We start from the raw sequence: 20,204 nt of genomic DNA, 5'->3' as shown, positions 1-20,204 counted from the left end.
CAGTGTGTGACGGCTGCCAATCATAAAAATCCGCTAAAAAACCCGCTATAAAAGTAAATCAAACCATCAAACCCCCCTTCATCACCCCCTTAGTTAGGGAAAAATAAAAAAATTAAAATATGTATTTATTTCCATTTTCCCATTAGGGTTAGGGTTAGGGTTAGGGCTAGAGATAGGACTAGAGTCAGGGCTAGTGTTAGGGTTAGGGCAAGGGTTAGGGCTAGGGTTAGGGTTAGGGCTAGGGTTAGGGCTAGGGTTGGGGCTAGGGTTAGGGCTAGGGTTAGGGTTAGGGCTATGGTTGGGGCTAAGGTTAGGTTTAGGGTTAGGGCTTGTGTTACGGCTAGTGTTACGGCTAGTGTTACGGCTAGTGTTAGGGCTAGTGATAGGGCTAGGGTTATTGCTAGGGTTAGGGCTAGGGTTAGGGCTAGGGTTGGGGCTAGGGTTGGGGCTACAGTTAGGGTTGGGGCTAAAGATAGGGTTAGGGTTTGGATTACATTTACGGTTGGGAATAGGGTTGGGTGTGTCTGGGTTAGAGGAGTGGTTAGGGTTACTGTTGGGATTAGGGTAAGGGGTGTGTTTGGATTAGGGTTTCAGTTATAATTGGGGGGTTTCCACTGTTTAGGCACATCAGGGGCTCTCCAAACGGGACATGGCATCCGATCAGAATTCCAGCCAATTCTGCGTTGAAAAAGGAAAACCGTGCTCCTTCCCTTCAGAGCTCTCCCGTGAGCCCAAACAGGGGTTTACCCCAACATATGGGGTATCAGCGTACTCAGGACAAATTGAACATCATCTTTTGGGGTCCAATTTCTCCTGCTACCCTTGGGAAAATACAAAACTGGGGGCCAAAAAATAAGTTTTGTGGGAAAAAAAGATTTTTTATTTTCACGGCTCTGCGTTGTAAACTGTAGTGAAACACTTGGGGGTTCAAAGTTCTCACAACACATCTAGATAAGTTCCTTGGGGGGTCTAGTTTCTGATATGGGGTCACTTGTGGGGGGTTTATACTGTTTGGGTACATCAGGGGCTCTGCAAATGCAACGTGACGCCTGCAGACCAATCCATTTAAGTCTGCATTCCAAATGGCGCTCCTTCCCTTCCGAGCTCTGTCATGCACCCAAACAGTGGTTCCCACCACATATGGGGTATCAGCGTACTCAGGACAAATTGGACAACAACTTTTGAGGTCCAATTTATCCTGATACCCTTGTGAAAATACAAAACTGGGGGCTAAAAATCATTTTTGTGAAAAAAAAAAAGAATTTTTATTTTCACGGCTCTGCGTTATAAACTGTAGTGAAACACTTGGGGGTTCAAAGCTCTCAAAACACATCTAGATAAGTTCCTTAGGGGGTCTACTTTCCAAAATGGTGTCACTTGTGGGGGTTTTTAATGTTTAGGCACATCAGGGGCTCACCAAACGCAACATGGCATCCCATCTTAATTCCAGTCAATTTTGCATTGAAAAGTAAAATAGCGCTCCTTCCCTTCCGAGCTCTGCTATGCGCCCAAACAGTGGTTTACCCCCACATATGGGGTATCGTCGTACTCAGGACAAATTGCACAACAACTTTTGTGGTCTAATTTCTTCTCTTACCCTTGGGAAAATAAAAAATTGGGGGCGAAAAGATCATTTTTGTGAAAAAATATGATTTTTTATTTTTACGGCTCTGCATTATAAACTTCTGTGAAGCACTTGTTGGGTCAAAGTGCTCACCACACATCTAGATAAGATCCTTAGGGGGTCTACTTTCCAAAATGGTGTCACTTGTGGGGGGTTTCAATGTTTAGGCACATCAGGGGCTCTCCAAATGCAACATGGCGTCCCATCTCAATTCCAGTCAATTTTGCATTGAAAAGTCAAATGGTGCTCCTTTCCTTCCGAGCTCTGCCATGCGCCCAAACAGTGGTTTACCCCCACATATGGGGTATCAGCGTACTCAGGACAAATTGTACAACAACTTTTGGGGTCTATTTTCTCCTGTTACCCTTGGTAAAAAAAAACAAATTGGAGCTGAAATAAATTTTGTGTGAAAAAAAGTTTAATGTTTATTTTTATTTACATTCCAAAAATTCCTGTGAAACACCTGAAGGGTTAATAAACTTCTTGAAAGTGGTTTTGAGTACCTTGTGGGGTGCAGTTTTTAGAATGGTGTCACACTTGGGTATTTTCTATCATATAGACCCCTCAAAATGACTTCAAATGAGATGTGGTCCCTAAAAAAAAAGGGTGTTGTAAAAATGAGAAATTGCTGGTCAACTTTTAACCCTTATAACTCCGTCACAAAAAAAATTTTGGTTCCAAAATTGTGCTGATATAAAGTAGACATGTGGGAAATGTTACTTATTAAGTATTTTGCGTGATATATGTCTGTGATTTAAGGGCATAAAAATTCATATTTGGAAAATTGCAAAATTTTCAAAATTTTCGCCAAATATTCATTTTTTTCACAAATAAGCGCAAGTTATATCAAAGAAATTTTACCACTATCATGAAGTACAATATGTCGCGAGAAAACAGTGTCAGAATCGCCAAGATCCGTTGAAGCGTTCCAGAGTTATAACCTCATAAAGGGACAGTGGTCAGAATTGTAAAAATTGGCCCGGTCATTAACGTGCAAACCACCCTTGGGGGTGAAGGGGTTAAATAAGTTGATTTTTTTTTTTTTTTAAAGCCGGAACATTTTTATATTTTTAGACAATCTGATTAGTTGTTGGTTTCATATTTTTTAGGCCCAAAAACAAATAAATAAATACAGATTTGCTCTCATAAATTTTATTATTATCTTAATCATAACAGAATGTTTTACAATTCTTCAACTGCTTTGATGCATTTGGATTGTTGTTTTAAATATTTCATTTGCCATGGTCATGACCTTGTTGGCCTCCATGAGCCTTTGAGCCACTATCATGACCTCCATGACCCTTTGAATCATTATCTTGACCTCCATGACCTTTGGAGCCATCACCATGGCCTCCATGAGCTTGTGACCCATCACCATGGCCTCCATGAGATTGTGAGCCATCACCATGGCCTCCATGAGCCTGTGAGCCATCACCATGGCCTCCATGAGCCTGTGAGCCATCACCATGGCCTCCATGAGCTTTTGAGCCATCACCATAACCTCCATGAGTTTTTGAGCCATCACCATGGCCTCCATGACCTTTTGAGCCATCATCATGACTTGCATGGATTTTTGATCCATCATGATGTCCTCCTTGACTTTTTGAGGCACCATCATGTCCTCCGTGACCTTTTGAGCCATCATCATGTCCTCCATGACTTTTTGAGCCATCACCATGACCTCCGTGATTTTTTGAACTTCCATCGTGTCCTCCATGACTTGCTGAACCACTATCATGTCCTCCATGACTGTCTGAGCCTTTACCATGACCTCCATGACTACTTTGACTCTTGTGTCCATCATCCTGGCCTCCATGACTGTGTTGCTGCAAGGAATCTGTACAACAACAAAAGAAATATTTTATTGTAAAAATTGTTTACCTTTAAAGAGTTAAGAAAAGCACTATGAGAATAAGCTGCAAATTGCAAAAAAAGTCATCATTCTACAATGTATATATTTTAAACAGTACATATATTAAAATTGTTCACTATGTCAGCCTGTGTTAGAATGCAAACCTGAATTCAGTACTCTGTGGTTTGTTGCTGTAAATGGTCAAAATACATGAATATAAAAAAAATCTACCACGCCTGTTAAAATGTCAGGATGTTATGTAAAAAAATGCATATGAAATCATTTCAGAACTTTTTCCACCTTTTAATGTCCTATAATATGTACAACTGATTTGTGAAACCAAAACCAACTGAAATCATTTTGATGGAAAAAATAAAAGTAATAAAACTAAAGTAATATGGTTGCATAAGTGAAAACACCCTTTTATATTTGGTGATGTGTTTGTGTTCAGATTTACCCTATCACATTTAATTTCATGTTAAATACTGGTCAGTTCACAGGTTTAATCATTTAAAGTGATTCTGCTGAACCCCATCACAGGTTTATTCACTCTAGTAAGATTTTAATGACATTTTCTTAGTTACATTTTACAGCAAACACATGGTTCAAACACCTTACAATACAGCAAAAGGATCTTACTGTTGAAAATTAAAACTAAGGAGAAGGGTACAAAAATGTTTCCAAGGCACTAGCTATACCATGGAACACTTTGAAAATGGCCATTATCTTAAATTTGGACTTTATGAAGCAAGCAGCTGAAACCAAATGTAGTCAAAACAGGACAGGGTGCCTGCACAGTGAATTGTCAGATTATATATCCTTATATATTGTTTGAAAAAGGTAGGGGAAGGAGAAATGAGGAGCAAAGTGAGAAAACAAGTAGAGGCAGACAATACTGGCATATCATGCTAAAGATATTGAGTGATATAGCTTATCCCAGAACTGAATACATAGCTCAGAAGCTCAGTACTGCTATATAATCTTCTTTAGGAAGCTACTGTACTCATTTATAGAGTAAAGATATACTATCATTGTTTCTCTCTCATTTATAGATAAAGATAGAGAAACAAACAGCAATCCCTCTGTTTAAGTATACTATTAACCCCTTAATGACTGCTGGTACCGCTTTTAACAGCAGCATTTAAGGATACTTATTCCTCAGCACCACTTTTTAACGGCACTGATAAATAAGGTTATAGCGATCCCCAGCGTTGGAAAATCTCTGGGGTCTCAGCTACTGGGGGTAGTTGATACCCTGGAGAACATGATTTGGGTCAGTTTTTACAGACCCCAGTGTTGTGATCACCATTATTCATGAAATAACGGCGACTACAAAAAAGTCTGATTTCCTATTTATTTTTTCTCCTCTGACATGATCTAGCACATCAGAGGAGAGAGAAATGGGGTCCCCCTAGCCCCCCAGTACCTTTGGTGTCCCCCGGTCACTCTGGCTGTGTCCCCCGGCCCTCAGCTTCTTCTTCCAGGAAGAAAATGGCGGGCGCATGAGCAGTGCACCCGCCAAGATCTGATGGCCGGCACTCGGAAACAATTGAAGAATTCTCCTATTGGTTCATTTTGATCTCTGGGATAGACCCTATCACAGTGATCAAAATGAAAAAAATAGTAAATCAAACCCCCTTTATCAACCCCTTAGTTAAGTAAAAATAATAACATTACAAAATATATACTTTTTTCCATTTTTCCATTAGGGTTAGGGTAATGATTGGGGTTATAGCTAGGGTTAGGGTTTGGGCTAGGGTTAGGGTTAGAGCTAGGGTTAGGGTTGGGCTAGGGTTAGGGCTGGGGTTTAGGGTTAGAACAAAGGTTAGGGTTGGGCTACGGTTAGAGTTGGGGCTAAGGTTAGGGTTGGGCTAGGGTTGGAGTTAGGGTTGTGTTGGGGATAGGATTGTGTTGGTTAGGGTTGTGGTGTTGGGGTTTGGATGATGTTGGAGTTAGGGTTGTGGTTAGTGTTATGGCTATGGTTGGGATTAGGGTTAGGGGTGTGTGGGGTTAGGGTTGGGTAAGGTGTGTGTTAGGGTTTGAGTTAGAATTGCAGGGTTTCCACTGTTTAGGTACATCAAAACTCGACATGGCACCCACCATTGATTCTAGACAATTTTTCGTTAAAAAAGTCAAATTGTGCTCCCTCCCTTATGAGCCCTGTCATGCGCACGAAACAGTGGCTTTCCCCCACATACGGGGTATTCGCATACTCAGGAGAATTTGCAAAACAAATTTTGATGTCCATTTTCTCCTGATACCCTTGTGAAAATAAAAAAGTTTAGTTTCAAAGTAATTTTTTTGTGTAAAAAGTAAAATGTTCATTTTTACCGTTTACATTGCTTTAGATCTCGTGAAGGACCTGAAGGGTTAATAAAGTTCTTGAATGTGGTTTTGCACACCTTGAGTTGTGCAGTTTTTATAATGATGTAACTTTTGGGTAATTTATGTTATAGTGACCACCCAAACTCACTTCAAATGTGAGGTGGTCCCAAAAAAAATGGTTTTGTAAATTCTGTTCGAAAAATGAGAAATCGCAGGTCAACTTTTAACCCTTATAACATCCTAACAATTTTTTTTTTTTTTACCAAAATTGTGAAGATGTGAAGTCGATATGTGGTAAATGTTATTTATCTATTTTGTGCAATATGGCTCTCTGATTTAAGGGCACAAAAATTTACAGTTTGAAAATTGCTAAATTTTCTAATTTTTTTCCAAATTTCCATTTTTTCATAAATAAACGCAAGTCATATAGAATAAATTTTACAACTAACATGAGGTTCAATATGTCACAAAAAACAGTCTCAGAATCCGTGAGATCCATTGAAGTGTTCCAGAGCTATAACCTCATAAAATGACAGTGGTCAGAACTATACAAATTGGCTTGGTCATTAGATACTAAATTGTCTCTGTCACTAAGGGGTTAATAGGAGATATCATATCACATCGGGTCATTTTCAACAGGCTTAGAAAGAACAGAAAATTAGACATAGAGCCGACAAAGAGGAAAACTGGTGAAATACACAGGATACCCATCTTGCACTACCAGAAATAGTGTTATTCACCATATACACACGTGAAAGCTTATACTGTATAAGCACTTGAAATAACATGTACACTGCAAACACATTTAATTGGATATGTTACGTAATTATGAGATTGAGTTCTGTATCAGAACAGAACTCTAAGCTGTATACGAAAACTGGGCCATTCAAACGAGCATATTTCATGGCCTGTACACAGACTGCAATACTTGGACTGACTATGAGTTTCCTGACCCGAACTTACAGACTCATAAGCACATATGAAGTTGTAAGTTTGGATTGGAAGGCCCGCAGTCAGTCCGGGCATTGCACTCTATATATGGACTGTTAGTATTGCAAGTTTGAACTTAGTCTTACAAGACAAAGTGGAAAAATAAATTGTTAAATGACAATGTAGTATATTATTACAATTTAAAATTCATTACATTAGATTACCAGAATATTTAGAATTGAGAGTCCTCAGTGGTTGATACCTTTCTATCTACTGGCTAACACGGTACCAAGATATATATCTTTCCTGTATTAGATTACCAAAGCATTTTAAATACACTGTAATTAACTCTGTTATATTTTATTTCTATTGCAGTGGCACTGTGGGCAAATTACAGCTCCACAACAGATTAGAGCTAATCACTCGAGTTCTAGCAGTAGCTCAACCTATGATTTAGCTTTGACAAAAGATCCATACATGTAGAATTGCGCAAACTAGCCAAACCAGGAACCCTCTACAGAAATCACTGTTTTTGGATTTTTTGACTCCCAAAAGCACATTTTCCATACTGGTTTGCTGAATGAGAAGCCTTAACATATCTCATTTAAGCAATAAATATCATTTCTTTGCACTGATGTGAGACAAAAACCTAGGTACAGTAATGTCTATAAATAGGTCTCTTGTTTTTCTTTTCTGAGCAGGTTTGTGTATGTTTTCCCTTTAGATCATTACCTTGGAAATTATATATTCTTATGTATATGTTAAATATTTTAGATGTTGAACAGCAACTAATCCCATAACCGTCCAAAAAACCTCAAACAGATTACGTAAACGCAAAGATTTTAAGATGTAAACATAAAGGCAGTAAAAGTACTGTTAACTGAAAAGTTGCAATCATTTACTTACAATGTTGGTCTTTGGACTGACTGTGTTTCTGTTGTCCGCCTCCCTTAACTCCAGACATGGTTTTGAATTATGTCAATAGCGATAGATTTGGAAGTAGAAGGAATGGAAGATGTTGTATTCTGTACCTGGCTTGAGGCTTTTATACTCAATCTGACTCCATTATTTAGTGAGTAATCTGTATGATTAGGTGTGAGTCCACAGTCTGACCAGTGATACTCTCTGTAACTAGGAATGGCTCAGTCCCTTTAATCTGGTAATGATGCCTCTTAAATGTTGTTTGATCTTTTATTTGCCTTTATGACTGAAAGAAAATTATTTTTCCTTGCAAGATGATCACACAAAGCAAAGGAATAATATGTCATAAAAATAGATGTTATAATACCTGAACATGTTATAATTATAATGTTTTATGTGTTTAATGCACTTTTCCTAACATTGCTCACATTTCAAGCCTGGTGCCCGTAACAGTCAAGACCTATATAAAAAAATGCTGAGATCTTATTGGTTGCTATGTGCACTTGTTCTATGTATGCCTTGTACTAGTTTAAACCCATTCATGTCTGGGAGCTGATTGGAGACTTAATGATTAAAATTAAAAAAAATAATTCCCAGCACATTTGCATCAAATCACAAGTATGCCACGCCCCTAATTGCCTAGTATATTTGTTTAATACTCTGAAGTCTATTAGGGCTGTAATGAACCCATATCAAACTCTTTAATCTAAACTCAGCCTTAAAAATGTCAAAGTGACCTAATATATATGGCTACTTGTTAGCAGATGTAATCACTAATATCGAACAGCATGGTTAACAATATGCTATGCTAACAGACTATTTAGGCTTCATATTAAAAAAAGTGAAACAATTATCCCTTTTGGGAGTCAGATGTCTGCCTTGCTTGTGTTTGTTTACATGCGGTGCAAACAAAAGAATAGGTGATGCAAAAGTTATTCCTATTTAGGGAACAACAAGAGGTTTGTTCTTTTTTCACAAATCTTTCAAAAATTATGCTTGTTTTGGGATCTGCAACAGGTTAATTGTTTAAATAGAAAAGAAACAATCATTTCTTAACAAACCATAGAAAATGTATCTCTATTTTGGAATTCATAAGGGATTTACTATTTGCATCTGCTCAGTGAAAGCACAGTTTATTCTGACAGCAAAAAATTATCCAGGGGTCTAAAAGCATGCTAATTCAATAGTTATACAGTCATCCCTTTGCCTGAGGATAACAATATGTTTGTGATGCAACAACCATTCAAGCATACCGCTTGCCATGCTCACCAGTGTGACCAAAGACAATGGGTTTGGTTCACTTTCGGCACTCTATCGAGACTACTAGTCATCACGCCGGCATCATCATTGACCTCATTATTTTCACTTCCCCTTCCTGTGCCTGGAATATGTAATTGTCCTTCTCCACATCAACCTACAGATTTTTTCCCTCCTTCTCCTTAACAACCACATACAATATCAACCTTGACGGTCACCCACAGCCTCAATGTCAATTTATTGATGCACATATACAAGTGGCTGTACTTCCTCCATAATAATTTTGTCAGATATTTATGTTTCACTACTTCTATGCTCTTCACCTTCTTTTTTTCCTTCTCCCACACTTTCTTCTTTATCATCCTCAGCAGCAGCATCTTTTCCATCAACTTCTCCTTCACCTTATTCATCTTCTTCTTCACCTTCTTCCTATTATTCTTTTTTTTGCATTCTTCATATTCTTTTTATTCAACTATCATTCTTCTTCATATTCTACTTCTTCATCTTCATATTCTTCTTCGACATTTTCTTATTTGTGACAGGCATTTCTGTAGCTGTTATCTATAAAAATTTGAAGATTACACCTTCCGTTCTGCCTGTCACAAAAGATTTACAACAGGATTTCTCCGCGTTCAGTTTGGCCTGCAGCAGCAGGTTTTTCCAGGGGCACCACGAGGAGGAACGGACTCACCCCCATACACTGCTTAGTCTTCTTCTGCTTATAATTTAGATAATATTTTTGCTCTGATTTTTAGTCTTATGCTTAATGTTCTTCTGCTTTTGTTCTGCAGCTTCTTGTTCTTCTGCTTTTTTGGTCTTCAGGGTCATCGTCTCCAGGGTCGTCATCACCATGGTCATCATCTCTGGGGTCATCATCTTCTTCAGGGTGGTCTACAGGGTCGTCGTCTCCAGGGTCGTCGTCTCCAGGGTCATCGACTTCTTTGAGGTGGTCTTCAGGGTCCTCGTCTTTAGGGTCGTTGTCAGGGAGATCCAGAGTGATTAGCAAAAACCATTTCCAAAAGCTTGAATTTGGAAATGTAGCAGAAGGTACAAAAAGGCTGAGGAACTGCCGAGAACCAGCTGACGGTACTGTAACCCGGATGACTACCCAAAGGTACTAGAGCCAATGGAACAACCGAGGACCAGCTGACAGTACTGGAACCCGGTTACTAAGCAGGAGGTACCCGTGCCAGAAAGCACTACCAAGGAACACCAGATGTTGGTGGAATTCGGATACCCAGAAGGTGGTACCTAAGCCAAAGGCTCTGCCTGGAACCAGCTGACAGTACTGGAACCAAGATGGGGAGCAGAAGGTACAAGAGACATTGGAACTACCGAGGATCAGCAGATGGTACTGGAACCCGGTTACTAAGCAGGAGGTACCCGTGCCAGAAAACAATACCATGGACCACCTGACATTGGTGGAACTCGGATACCGAGAATGAGGCACCTAAGCCAAATGCTCTGCCCGGAACCAGCTGATGGTACTGGAAACGGGGTGCCTATTCAAGATTGTCTTCCAAAGAATCAACTAATGGTGCTGGAACTCAGATAGGCAGCAGAAGGTCCACATAAAAAAATTGCTAGTTCGCGAGCCGACCGGAGTTACCAAAAACCCACAGTCCTACAGGGGGAGCTAGTGCTATTGGCACTACGGAACAAGCCTTGATTGCCCATTTCTGCAGCCCACATATGAAACACCTAAACTGCAGGCACCATAGAGTTGGCTAACCTGACCGCAACCCAACAGGACAACGTATTGGAGGCAAAGTGACCTTGACACTACCCGGAAACAGCTGGCGTGCTGGAACCAGGCTGGACAGGAGGGAGTACCCGTGCCAAAGACTCTTCTCAGCAGCAACTGGCGGTGTTGGAGCCCAGGGATTACAGAAGAAACAGAGTGTAGGCTGAGGCCTAATTGGAGCAAGTTGAAAGGGAAACTTTAACCCCCCAGGCGTTTGTAACTAAAAGAGCCACCTTGTGCAGCACTAATGCTGCACAAGGAAAAGGTGGCCCTTTTAGTTATGCTCTTTGCACACGCTGAACTAAACACTTTTAAAATGTGTCCCCTCATACTGTGAAAGTCCCGGAGGCGGGACTTTCCTTCCTATTCAGATGCAGCACACCTGTCATTCATACCCCCTTGGCGCCGTGCGCCACCTCCTGAACGCTGTTTGAATCTGTCCCTGAGCCTGCACTGTTATGTTATCGCCTGGAGGGTACAGGTTCCCTTTAATTTCTCTAGTAGTGTGAGTGTGGAGGGAGCAGGAGAAATTGCTGGATACACAGCAGGGAATCAGCTGACATTACTGAACCCCAATAACACGGCAACAAGTGTTGACTGTGCAGACAGCACTTCCGAGCAGCAACAGGTGGTGTTGGAGCCCAGGGATTACAGGAGAAACCAAGTGTAGGCCGAGGCCTAATTGGAGCAAGTTTCAAATCTGTAGTAGTGGGAGTGTGGAGGTAGCAGGAGAAATTGCCGCACACACAGCAGGGGAGCAGCTGGCGTTACTGAACCCCAATAACACTGGAGCAGGTGTTGACAGTGCAGACAGCACTTCCGGGCAGCATCTGGCGGTGTTGGAGATCAGGGTCAATGCTAGAAACTGAGTGGAGAAATTGCCACACACACAGCAGGGGAGCAGCTGGTATTAATGAACCCCAATAACACTGGAGCAGGTGTTGACTGTGCAGACAGCACTTCCGGGCAGCAACAGGCAGTGTTGGAGCCCTGGGTCAATGCTAGAAACTGAGTGGAGAAATTGCCGCACACACAGCAGGGGAGCAGCTGATGTTACTGAGCCCCGATAACACTGGGGCAGGTGTTGAATGTGCAGACAGCACTTCCAAATAGTAACTGGTGGTGTTGGAGCCCAGGGTCAATCAGGGTGTAGGCCGAAGCCTAATTGGAGCAAGTTTAATATCTGAAGTAGTGTGAGTGTGGAGGTAGCAGGAGCAATTGCCGGATACACAGCAGGGGAGCAGCTGACGTTACTGAACCCCACTAACACAGGAGCTAGTGTTTTTCTCTGTGCAGACGGCACCTCTGAGCAGCAACTAGCGGTGTTGAAGCCCAGGGTCAATCAGGGTGTAGGCCGAGGCCTAATTGCAGCAAGTTTAATATCTGATGTAATGTGAATGTGGAGGGAGCAGGAGCAATTGCCGGACACACAGCAGGGGAGCAGCTGACGTTACTGAACCCCACTACCACAGGAGCTAGTATTTTTCTCTGTGCAGACGGCACTTCGAAGCAGCAACTGGCGGTATTGGAGCCCAGGGTCAATCAGGGTGTAGGCCGAGGCCTAATTGCAGCAAGTTTAATATCTGAAGTAGTGTGAGTGTGGAGGTAGCGGGAGCAATTGCCGGATACACAGCAGGGGAGCAACTGACGTTACTGAAACGCAATAACACGGCAGCAAGTGTTGACTGTGCAGATGGCACTTCCGAGCAGCAACTGGCTGTGCTGGAGCCCAGGGAATGCAGGAGAAGCAGAGTGAAGGCATTGGCGCACACAAAGCAGGAGATCAGCTGACGTTACTGAACCACACGAACACAGGAGCTAGTGCTTTTCTCTGTGCAGACAGCACTTCCAAGCATCAACTAGCGGTGTTGGAGACCAGGGTCAATCAAGGTGTAGGCCGAAGCCTAATTGGAGCAAGTTTAATATCTGAAGTAGTGTGAGTGTGAAGGTAGGAAGAGCAATTGCCAGATATACAGCAGGGGAGCAGCTGACGTTACTGAACCCGACTAACACAGGAGGTAGTGTTTTTCTCTGTGCAGACAGCACTTCCAAGCAGCAACTGGTGGTGTTGTAGCCCAGGGTCAATCAGGGTGTAGGCCGAAGCCTAATTGGAGCAAGTTTAATATCTGAAGTAGTGTGAGTGTGGAGGTAGCAGGAGCAATTGCCGGATACACAGCAGAGGAGCAGCTGACGTTACTGAACCCCACTAACACAGGAACTAGTGTTTTTCTCTGTGCAGACTGCACTTTCGAGCAGCAACTGGCGATTTTGGAGCTTAGGGTCAATCAGCGTGTAGGACGAAGCCTAATTGGAGCAAGTTTAATATCTGAAGTAGTGTGAGTGTGGAGGTAGCATGAGCAATTGCCGGTTACACAGCAGGGGAGCAGCTGACATTACTGAAACCCAATAACATGGCAGCAAGTGTTGACTGTGCAGACGGCACTTGCGAGCAGCAATTGGAGGTGTTGGAGCCCAGGGAATGCAGGAGAAGCAGAGTGGAGGCATTGCCGCACACACAGCAGGGGATCAGCTGATGTTACTGAAACGCAATAACACGGCAGCATGTGTTGACTATGCAGATGGCACTTCCAAGCAGCAATTGGCAGTGTTGGAGCCAAGGGAATGCAGGAGAAGCAAAGTGGAGGCATTATCGCACACACAGCAGGGGATCAGTTGATGTTACTGAACCCCTATAACAGAGGAGTAACTGTTGACTGTGCAGACGGCACTTCTGAGCAGCAACTGGCAGTGTTGGAGCCCAGGGATTGCAGTTCAGGTGGTAGAAACATCAACACAACAGGAGACCTGGATACTGTTGCCAACCAATTATTTAATCTGGAAGAGGAGTGGCAAATTCCTGCGAGATCCAGGCCTTGTTCATTTTCAGAAAAGTAAGCTGGTCAATGTTATCGGAGGATAGTCGCATGCGACGGTCTATTAGTACACCACCTGCGGCACTAAAGGTGCATTCTGATAATACACTAGCAGCAGGGCAAGCCAGCACCTCCAATGCATACTGGCTAAGCTCTGGCCATGTATTCAGCTTAGAGACCCAAAACATGAAGGGAGAAGATCAGTCTGGGAGTACACTGAGAGGGCAAGACATGTAGTCTGTCACCATCTGATGGAAACGTTGCCTCCTGCTGACTGCAGCCGTCTGTGAGGGTGTAGACATTTGTGGTGGGCACACAATACTTTGCCACAGTTGGCCCATACTGGTCTTGCCTTGTGCTGAGGCACTGCTTCTGCTCCCTCTTTGTGCAGAGCTTCCTCCACTGCCTCGACGCACTGAGCTGCTTTGTAAAGCACTAGCAGCACTGCTCTCGGTTGTACTGGAGAAGTTGATGGAATGCACCAGTGTGTCTTAGTACTCCCGCATTTTACGCTCCCGATTCAACGGTGTTATGAGGCTTTGTAAGTTGTCCCAGTAGCGAAGATCTAAGCGGCTGTACACCCAATTATCAGCCGTGTTGACAATGTGGGCAATGCGGCGGTCATTTCCTCCACCTCTTCCACAACCTGATCCCTTAGCGCTTGCAGTGTTTTTTGAAGCAGGCAGATAAGGGGGACAGTCATACTGACTAGTGCATCATCTGCACTCGCCATCCATGTGGAATCATCGAAGGCATGCAAAACCTGGCAGATGTCCTTCATAGTGGCCCACTCAGTGGTTGTGAAGTCTGAATGGCGCACAGTGCACCTTATTTGCGCCTGATGCAGCTGGTACTCCATTACTGCTGCCTGCTGCTCACACAACTGCTCCAACAGATGTAACGTTGAATTCCACCTGGTGGGTAGGTCACATATGATGCGATGTTCCGGAAGGCAGAATCGGCGCTGCGGAGCTGCAATGCGCGATCTTGCCATGCTGGAACGCCGCAAGTGAGTGCACTCTAGGCGGACCTTGTGCAGCAGTGCATCAAGATCCGGATAGTCCCTCAAAAAACTCTGCATGACCAAGTTGAGCACATGTGCCAGACATGGGATGTGAGTGAGGTTGCCTAGGCCCAGAGCTGCCACCAGATTTCGGCCATTGTCACACACTACCATGCCTGGCTGGAGATTCGCTGGCACAAACCTCACGTCGCTCTTCTGCTTGATGGCATTCCAGAGCTCCTGCGCTGTGTGGCTTCGATTCCCCAAAGAAAGTAATTTTAATACAGCCTGTTGACGTTTGGCCACGGCTGTGCTCATATCGGTTGTAACAGGTAAGCGTTCACTAGTCCATGTGGAGGTGGACTGTGACGGCTCCTGCAGCGCTGATACAGTGGAACTGGAGTATGAGGAGGAGTCAATGTGTACAGACTGGATTCCTGCAATCCTTGGAGTTGGCAGAACACGTACAGTGCCACTCCCAAGATCTGTACCAGGCTCCACAACATTTACCCAATGGGCAGTGAGGGAAAGGTATCGTACCTGTCCATGGTGACTGGTCCACGTATCAGTGGTAAGGTGTACCTTGCTACTGACGGCATTTACACAACACCTATAATATATCCTTAAGTGGTTAGCCGAACATTAGATATCCACCTATACAAAGAGGCACCACACATACATAATGTAAAAATAATAATTTATTAATGACAAAAATTAAGATCACAACATGGTCATAAAAAAGCCAAAACAGGCAGACGTGAGGAACAACAGACACAGAAAAAATGGTGAACAACCTGGAAATTACTACAGTAATATAAATACCAGTGTATCAGTGTTTTTTACATTATGTATGTGTGGTGCCTCTTTGTATAGGTGGATATCTAATGTTCGACTAACCACTTAAGGATATATTATAGGTGTTGTGATCTATTTTTCAGTTTTTCATATCCTTTCCAAATATTGATTTCAGGAGCAGAGATGCATCCTGGATGATACGTGCTCAGAATATATTTTCAGGTGAGGCTCCACAGACACAGGATACAGCTCAGAAGGCGGCCCTGAAGAAAACCCTGTCTAATCTCCTTAACCGGCGAACGCGGACATGGTGGAACAAGGTATCACTTGAAAATTACATTAAGAAGGGCCTTACCCCTCGTGGGCTGAGGGTTCAAGTTTTTCCATCTTTTCCAGTAGAGGACGACGGTTTCCGTCTCCGATGGGAGACTGCATGTAATACATGTTCCTCTACTTTTATGGGAATATTATTTGAGTTCAACACTAAGACATTGGAAGAATTATAGGTAGAAATCGGTGAGATACAGAAGAAATTAAATGCTCACTAATGTTCGGCTAACCACTTAAGGATATATTATAGGTGTTGTGTTCTATTTTTCAGTTTTTCATATCCTTTCCAAATATGGATTTCAGGAGCAGAGATGCATCCTGGACGATACGTGCTCTACTTTTATGGGAATATTAAGTGAGATCTCCACTAAGACATTGGAAGAATTAGAGGTAGAAATTGGTGAGATACAGAAGAAATTAAATCTTGAATGCTCCAAAGAGGAGATTGAGGCGTTCAAGAAAGAAATGGAGAAAAACATGCTAGAATGGGAGAACCAGATCTCTGGTACTAAAACTAAAAAATTCCAGAGAGATCTAGAAGATAAAAATTCTAACCGGGTTTTTAAATGGAATATAAAAAAGGTGACCAAGAAGGATGCATCTGTGAAGGAAACTACTGATATGTCTTTGACTGGGATGTCTATTGCTTCTTCCACCAGCAATAGAAGATACCCTCTTAGATTTAACCGAAGAAGGTATGACTATGATCGTAGACAGGGGGTTAGAAAACAAAAGGATACCACTCGTAACCCAGGAAATAATCATCCTAATCCCTCATTGAAGGTAATTAATTTGTCTGAGATACCCTTGTCTGTTGATCACATTTCAGTTTTGAGTCATGGTTTGTCGTTCTCCCCTGCTTCAAGTTTTGACAGGTTTTCAGTGGTAAAGGACCTGAATTTATTTGCCAGGAAGCTAACCTTTAAGAAAATGTATCACAAACAGGAAGAGGCTACTGTTATGATTTTCCCAATGGCAGGGAAATCAAAAATAACAAACGGACTAGCTCTCGGGTGATGGAAACTAAAGTGACCGTGACCTGAACCTGACACAACACTGGAAGTAGCCGGGGAGTGTTTCCTACGATGCCCTAGACACCACGCGCCAGCCGGAGATCTAACTACCCCTATTAGAGGAATATACAGGCCTGCCTTACCTCCAGAGATGAACCCCAAAAGGAGATAGGAGGCCCCCACAAATATTGACGGTGAGTCAAGAGGAAAAGACATACGTAGGATGAACAGCAGATTTAGCACAGTGAGGTCCGCTTACTAGATAGCAGAAGTACAGGAAAGAGTTACTTTACGGTCAACTTCAAAACACTACTCAAAAACACCATCCTGAAATTACTTTAAAACTCCAGTGACAACTCATGCCACTGGAGTGGCAATTCCAGTCCACGAGAGCTTCCAGCTACAGAGAGTCACATTGCAGATAGCTGGACAAAAATAGCATTAACTAGGAACAAAATTCAACTTAGCTGAACTGGAACTTGAGGCAGGAGAATGCAACAGAATGCTACTGATACATTGTTGGCCGGCATCAGACCAGCAGCCAAGCAGGCTTAAATAGGAAACTCCCCTAATGGGTGTCAACAGGTGATCAAGGACAGAAGAAGGCAAATAAGTGGCAATACCATAAAACACCACCGGGGAGCCCACAAACAGAATTCACAACAGTACCCCCCCCTTAAGGAGGGGGCACCGAACCCTCACCAGAACCACCAGGGCGATCTGGATGAGCACTATGGAATGCACGAACCAAATCAGGAGCATGAACATCAGATGCTGTCACCCAAGAATTATCCTCCTGGCCATAGCCTTTCCACTTAACCAGATACTGAAGTTTCCGTCTGGAAACACGGGAGTCCAAGATCTTTTCCACCACATACTCCAACTCACCCTCAACCAGCACAGGAGCAGGAGGATCAGCAGACGGAACAACCGGCACCTCATACCTCCGCAATAATGACCGATGAAAAACATTATGAATAGTAAAAGATGCTGGGAGGTCCAAACGAAAGGACACAGGATTGAGAACCTCCAGAATCCTATAAGGGCCGATAAACCGAGGCTTAAACTTAGGAGACGAGACCTTCATAGGAACAAATCGAGAAGACAACCAAACCAGGTCCCCAACACAAAGACGAGGACCGACACGCCGATGACGATTAGTGAACTGTTGAGTCTTCTCCTGGGACAACTTCAGATTGTCCACAACCTGTCCCCAAATCTGATGCATTCTATCAACCACAGCATCTACTCCAGGACAATCCGAAGACTCCAATTGACCGGACGAAAAGCGAGGGTGAAACCCTGAATTACAAAAAAATGGAGAAACCAAAGTGGCAGAACTAGCCCGATTGTTAAGGGCAAACTCTGCCAATGGCAAAAAATCAAGCCAATCGTCCTGATCAGCGGACACAAAACACCTCAAGTAAGTCTCCAAGGTCTGATTAGTACGCTCAGTCTGGCCATTAGTCTGAGGATGGAATGCAGACGAAAACGACAAGTCGATGCCCATCCTGGCACAGAACGCCCGCCAAAATCTAGACACAAACTGAGTACCCCTGTCAGACACTATATTCTCAGGAATACCATGCAAACGCACAACATTCTGAAAAAATAGAGGGACCAGCTCAGAGGAGGAGGGCAATTTGGGCAAAGGTACCAAGTGAACCATCTTGGAAAAACGGTCACACACCACCCAGATGACGGACATCCTACGAGAAACAGGAAGGTCAGAAATAAAGTCCATAGAGATGTGCGTCCAAGGCCTCTTAGGAATAGGCAAGGGCAACAACAACCCGCTGGCCCGGGAACAGCAGGGCTTAGCCCGAGCACAAACATCACAAGACTGCACAAAAATACGTACATCTCGAGACAAGGAAGGCCACCAGAAGGACCTAGACACCAGATCCCTGGTGCCAAAAATTCCAGGATGACCTGCCAACGCGGAAGAGTGAACCTCCGAAATAACTCTACTGGTCCAGTCATCAGGGACAAACAGTCTACCAGGCGGACAGCGATCAGGCCTATCCACCTGAAACTCCTGCAAAGAGCGCCGCAGGTCTGGGGAGACAGCTGACAATATCACCCCATCCTTCAGGATGCCAGTAGGTTCGGAATCACCAGGCGAGTCAGGCTCAAAACTCCTAGAGAGGGCATCCGCCCTCACATTCTTAGACCCAGGCAGATATGAGACCACAAAGTTAAATCGAGAGAAAAACAACGACCAGCGCGCCTGTCTAGGATTCAGACGCCTGGCTGACTCAAGATAAATTAGATTTTTGTGGTCAGTCAAGACCACCACCTGGTGTCTAGCACCCTCAAGCCAATGACGCCACTCCTCAAATGCCCACTTCATGGCCAAGAGCTCCCGATTTCCAACATCATAATTTCGCTCAGCGGGCGAAAACTTTCGAGAGAAAAACGCACATGGTCTCATCACTGAGCAGTCAGGACCTTTCTGCGACAAAACTGCACCTGCTCCTATCTCGGAAGCATCTACTTCAACCTGGAACGGGAGCGAAACATCAGGCTGGCGCAACACAGGAGCAGAAGAAAAGCGGCGCTTAAGCTCCCGAAAGGCCTCCACAGCCGCAGAGGACCAATTAGCAACATCAGCACCCTTCTTGGTCAAATCAGTCAAAGGTTTAGCAATGGCAGAAAAACCCGCTATGAATCGGCGATAGAAATTAGCAAATCCCAAGAATTTCTGAAGACTCTTTAGAGAAGTAGGTTGTATCCAATCACAAATAGCCTGAACCTTAACAGGGTCCATCTCCATAGATGAAGGGGAAAAAATATATCCCAGAAAGGAAATTCTCTGAACCCCAAAAATACACTTTGAGCCCTTCACAAATAGAGAATTAGCTCGTAAAACCTGAAAAACTCTCCTGACCTGTTGAACATGAGATTCCCAGTCCTCCGAAAAAATCAAAATATCATCCAAATACACAATCATAAATTTATCCAGATATTCACGGAAAATATCGTGCATAAAGGACTGAAAAACGGAAGGGGCATTCGCGAGACCGAAAGGCATTACCAAATACTCAAAATGGCCTTCAGGCGTATTAAATGCGGTCTTCCACTCATCCCCCTGCTTAATCCGCACCAAATTATACGCACCACGTAGATCGATCTTAGTGAACCACTTCGCCCCCTTTATGCGAGCAAAAAGATCAGTCAGTAAAGGTAACGGGTACTGGTATTTAACAGTAATCTTATTCAGAAGTCGATAGTCGATACAAGGTCTCAATGAACCATCCTTTTTACCCACAAAAAAAACCCCTGCCCCCAATGGAGACAAAGAGGGGCGAATATGACCCTTTTCCAAAGATTCTCTGATATACTCCCGCATAGCAGTATGTTCAGGTACAGACAAATTAAACAAGCGACCCTTAGGAAATTTACTACCGGGAATCAACTCAATAGCGCAGTCACACTCTCTGTGAGGGGGGAGAGAATCAGTTTTAGGCTCCTGAAAGACATCATAAAAATCTGACAGAAATGCTGGGATCTCAGAGGGAGTAGATGAAGAAATGG

At 43.3% G+C, this 20,204-nt stretch overlaps 1 protein-coding gene across 1 annotated transcript; it reads right to left on the bottom strand.

The window, feature by feature from the left end:
- Positions 1 to 2,684: 2,684 nt before the first annotated feature.
- On the bottom strand, positions 2,685 to 7,738 carry LOC143768531 (uncharacterized). Its single transcript, XM_077257179.1, has 2 exons — positions 7,638 to 7,738; positions 2,685 to 3,461 (listed from the first exon to the last, which is right to left on the bottom strand). Exon 2 carries the CDS (start codon positions 3,438 to 3,440, stop codon positions 2,817 to 2,819), a length of 624 nt encoding a protein of 207 aa, XP_077113294.1. The 5' UTR covers positions 3,441 to 3,461; positions 7,638 to 7,738; the 3' UTR covers positions 2,685 to 2,816.
- Positions 7,739 to 20,204: the final 12,466 nt, after the last annotated feature.

This window comes from Ranitomeya variabilis, chromosome 4 (genome assembly GCF_051348905.1).
Source record: "Ranitomeya variabilis isolate aRanVar5 chromosome 4, aRanVar5.hap1, whole genome shotgun sequence".
In the NCBI taxonomy this organism is placed as follows: domain Eukaryota; kingdom Metazoa; phylum Chordata; class Amphibia; order Anura; family Dendrobatidae; genus Ranitomeya; species Ranitomeya variabilis.
Note: the sequence above shows the minus strand (reverse complement) of the source record. Positions and strands in the feature narration are given on the sequence as shown.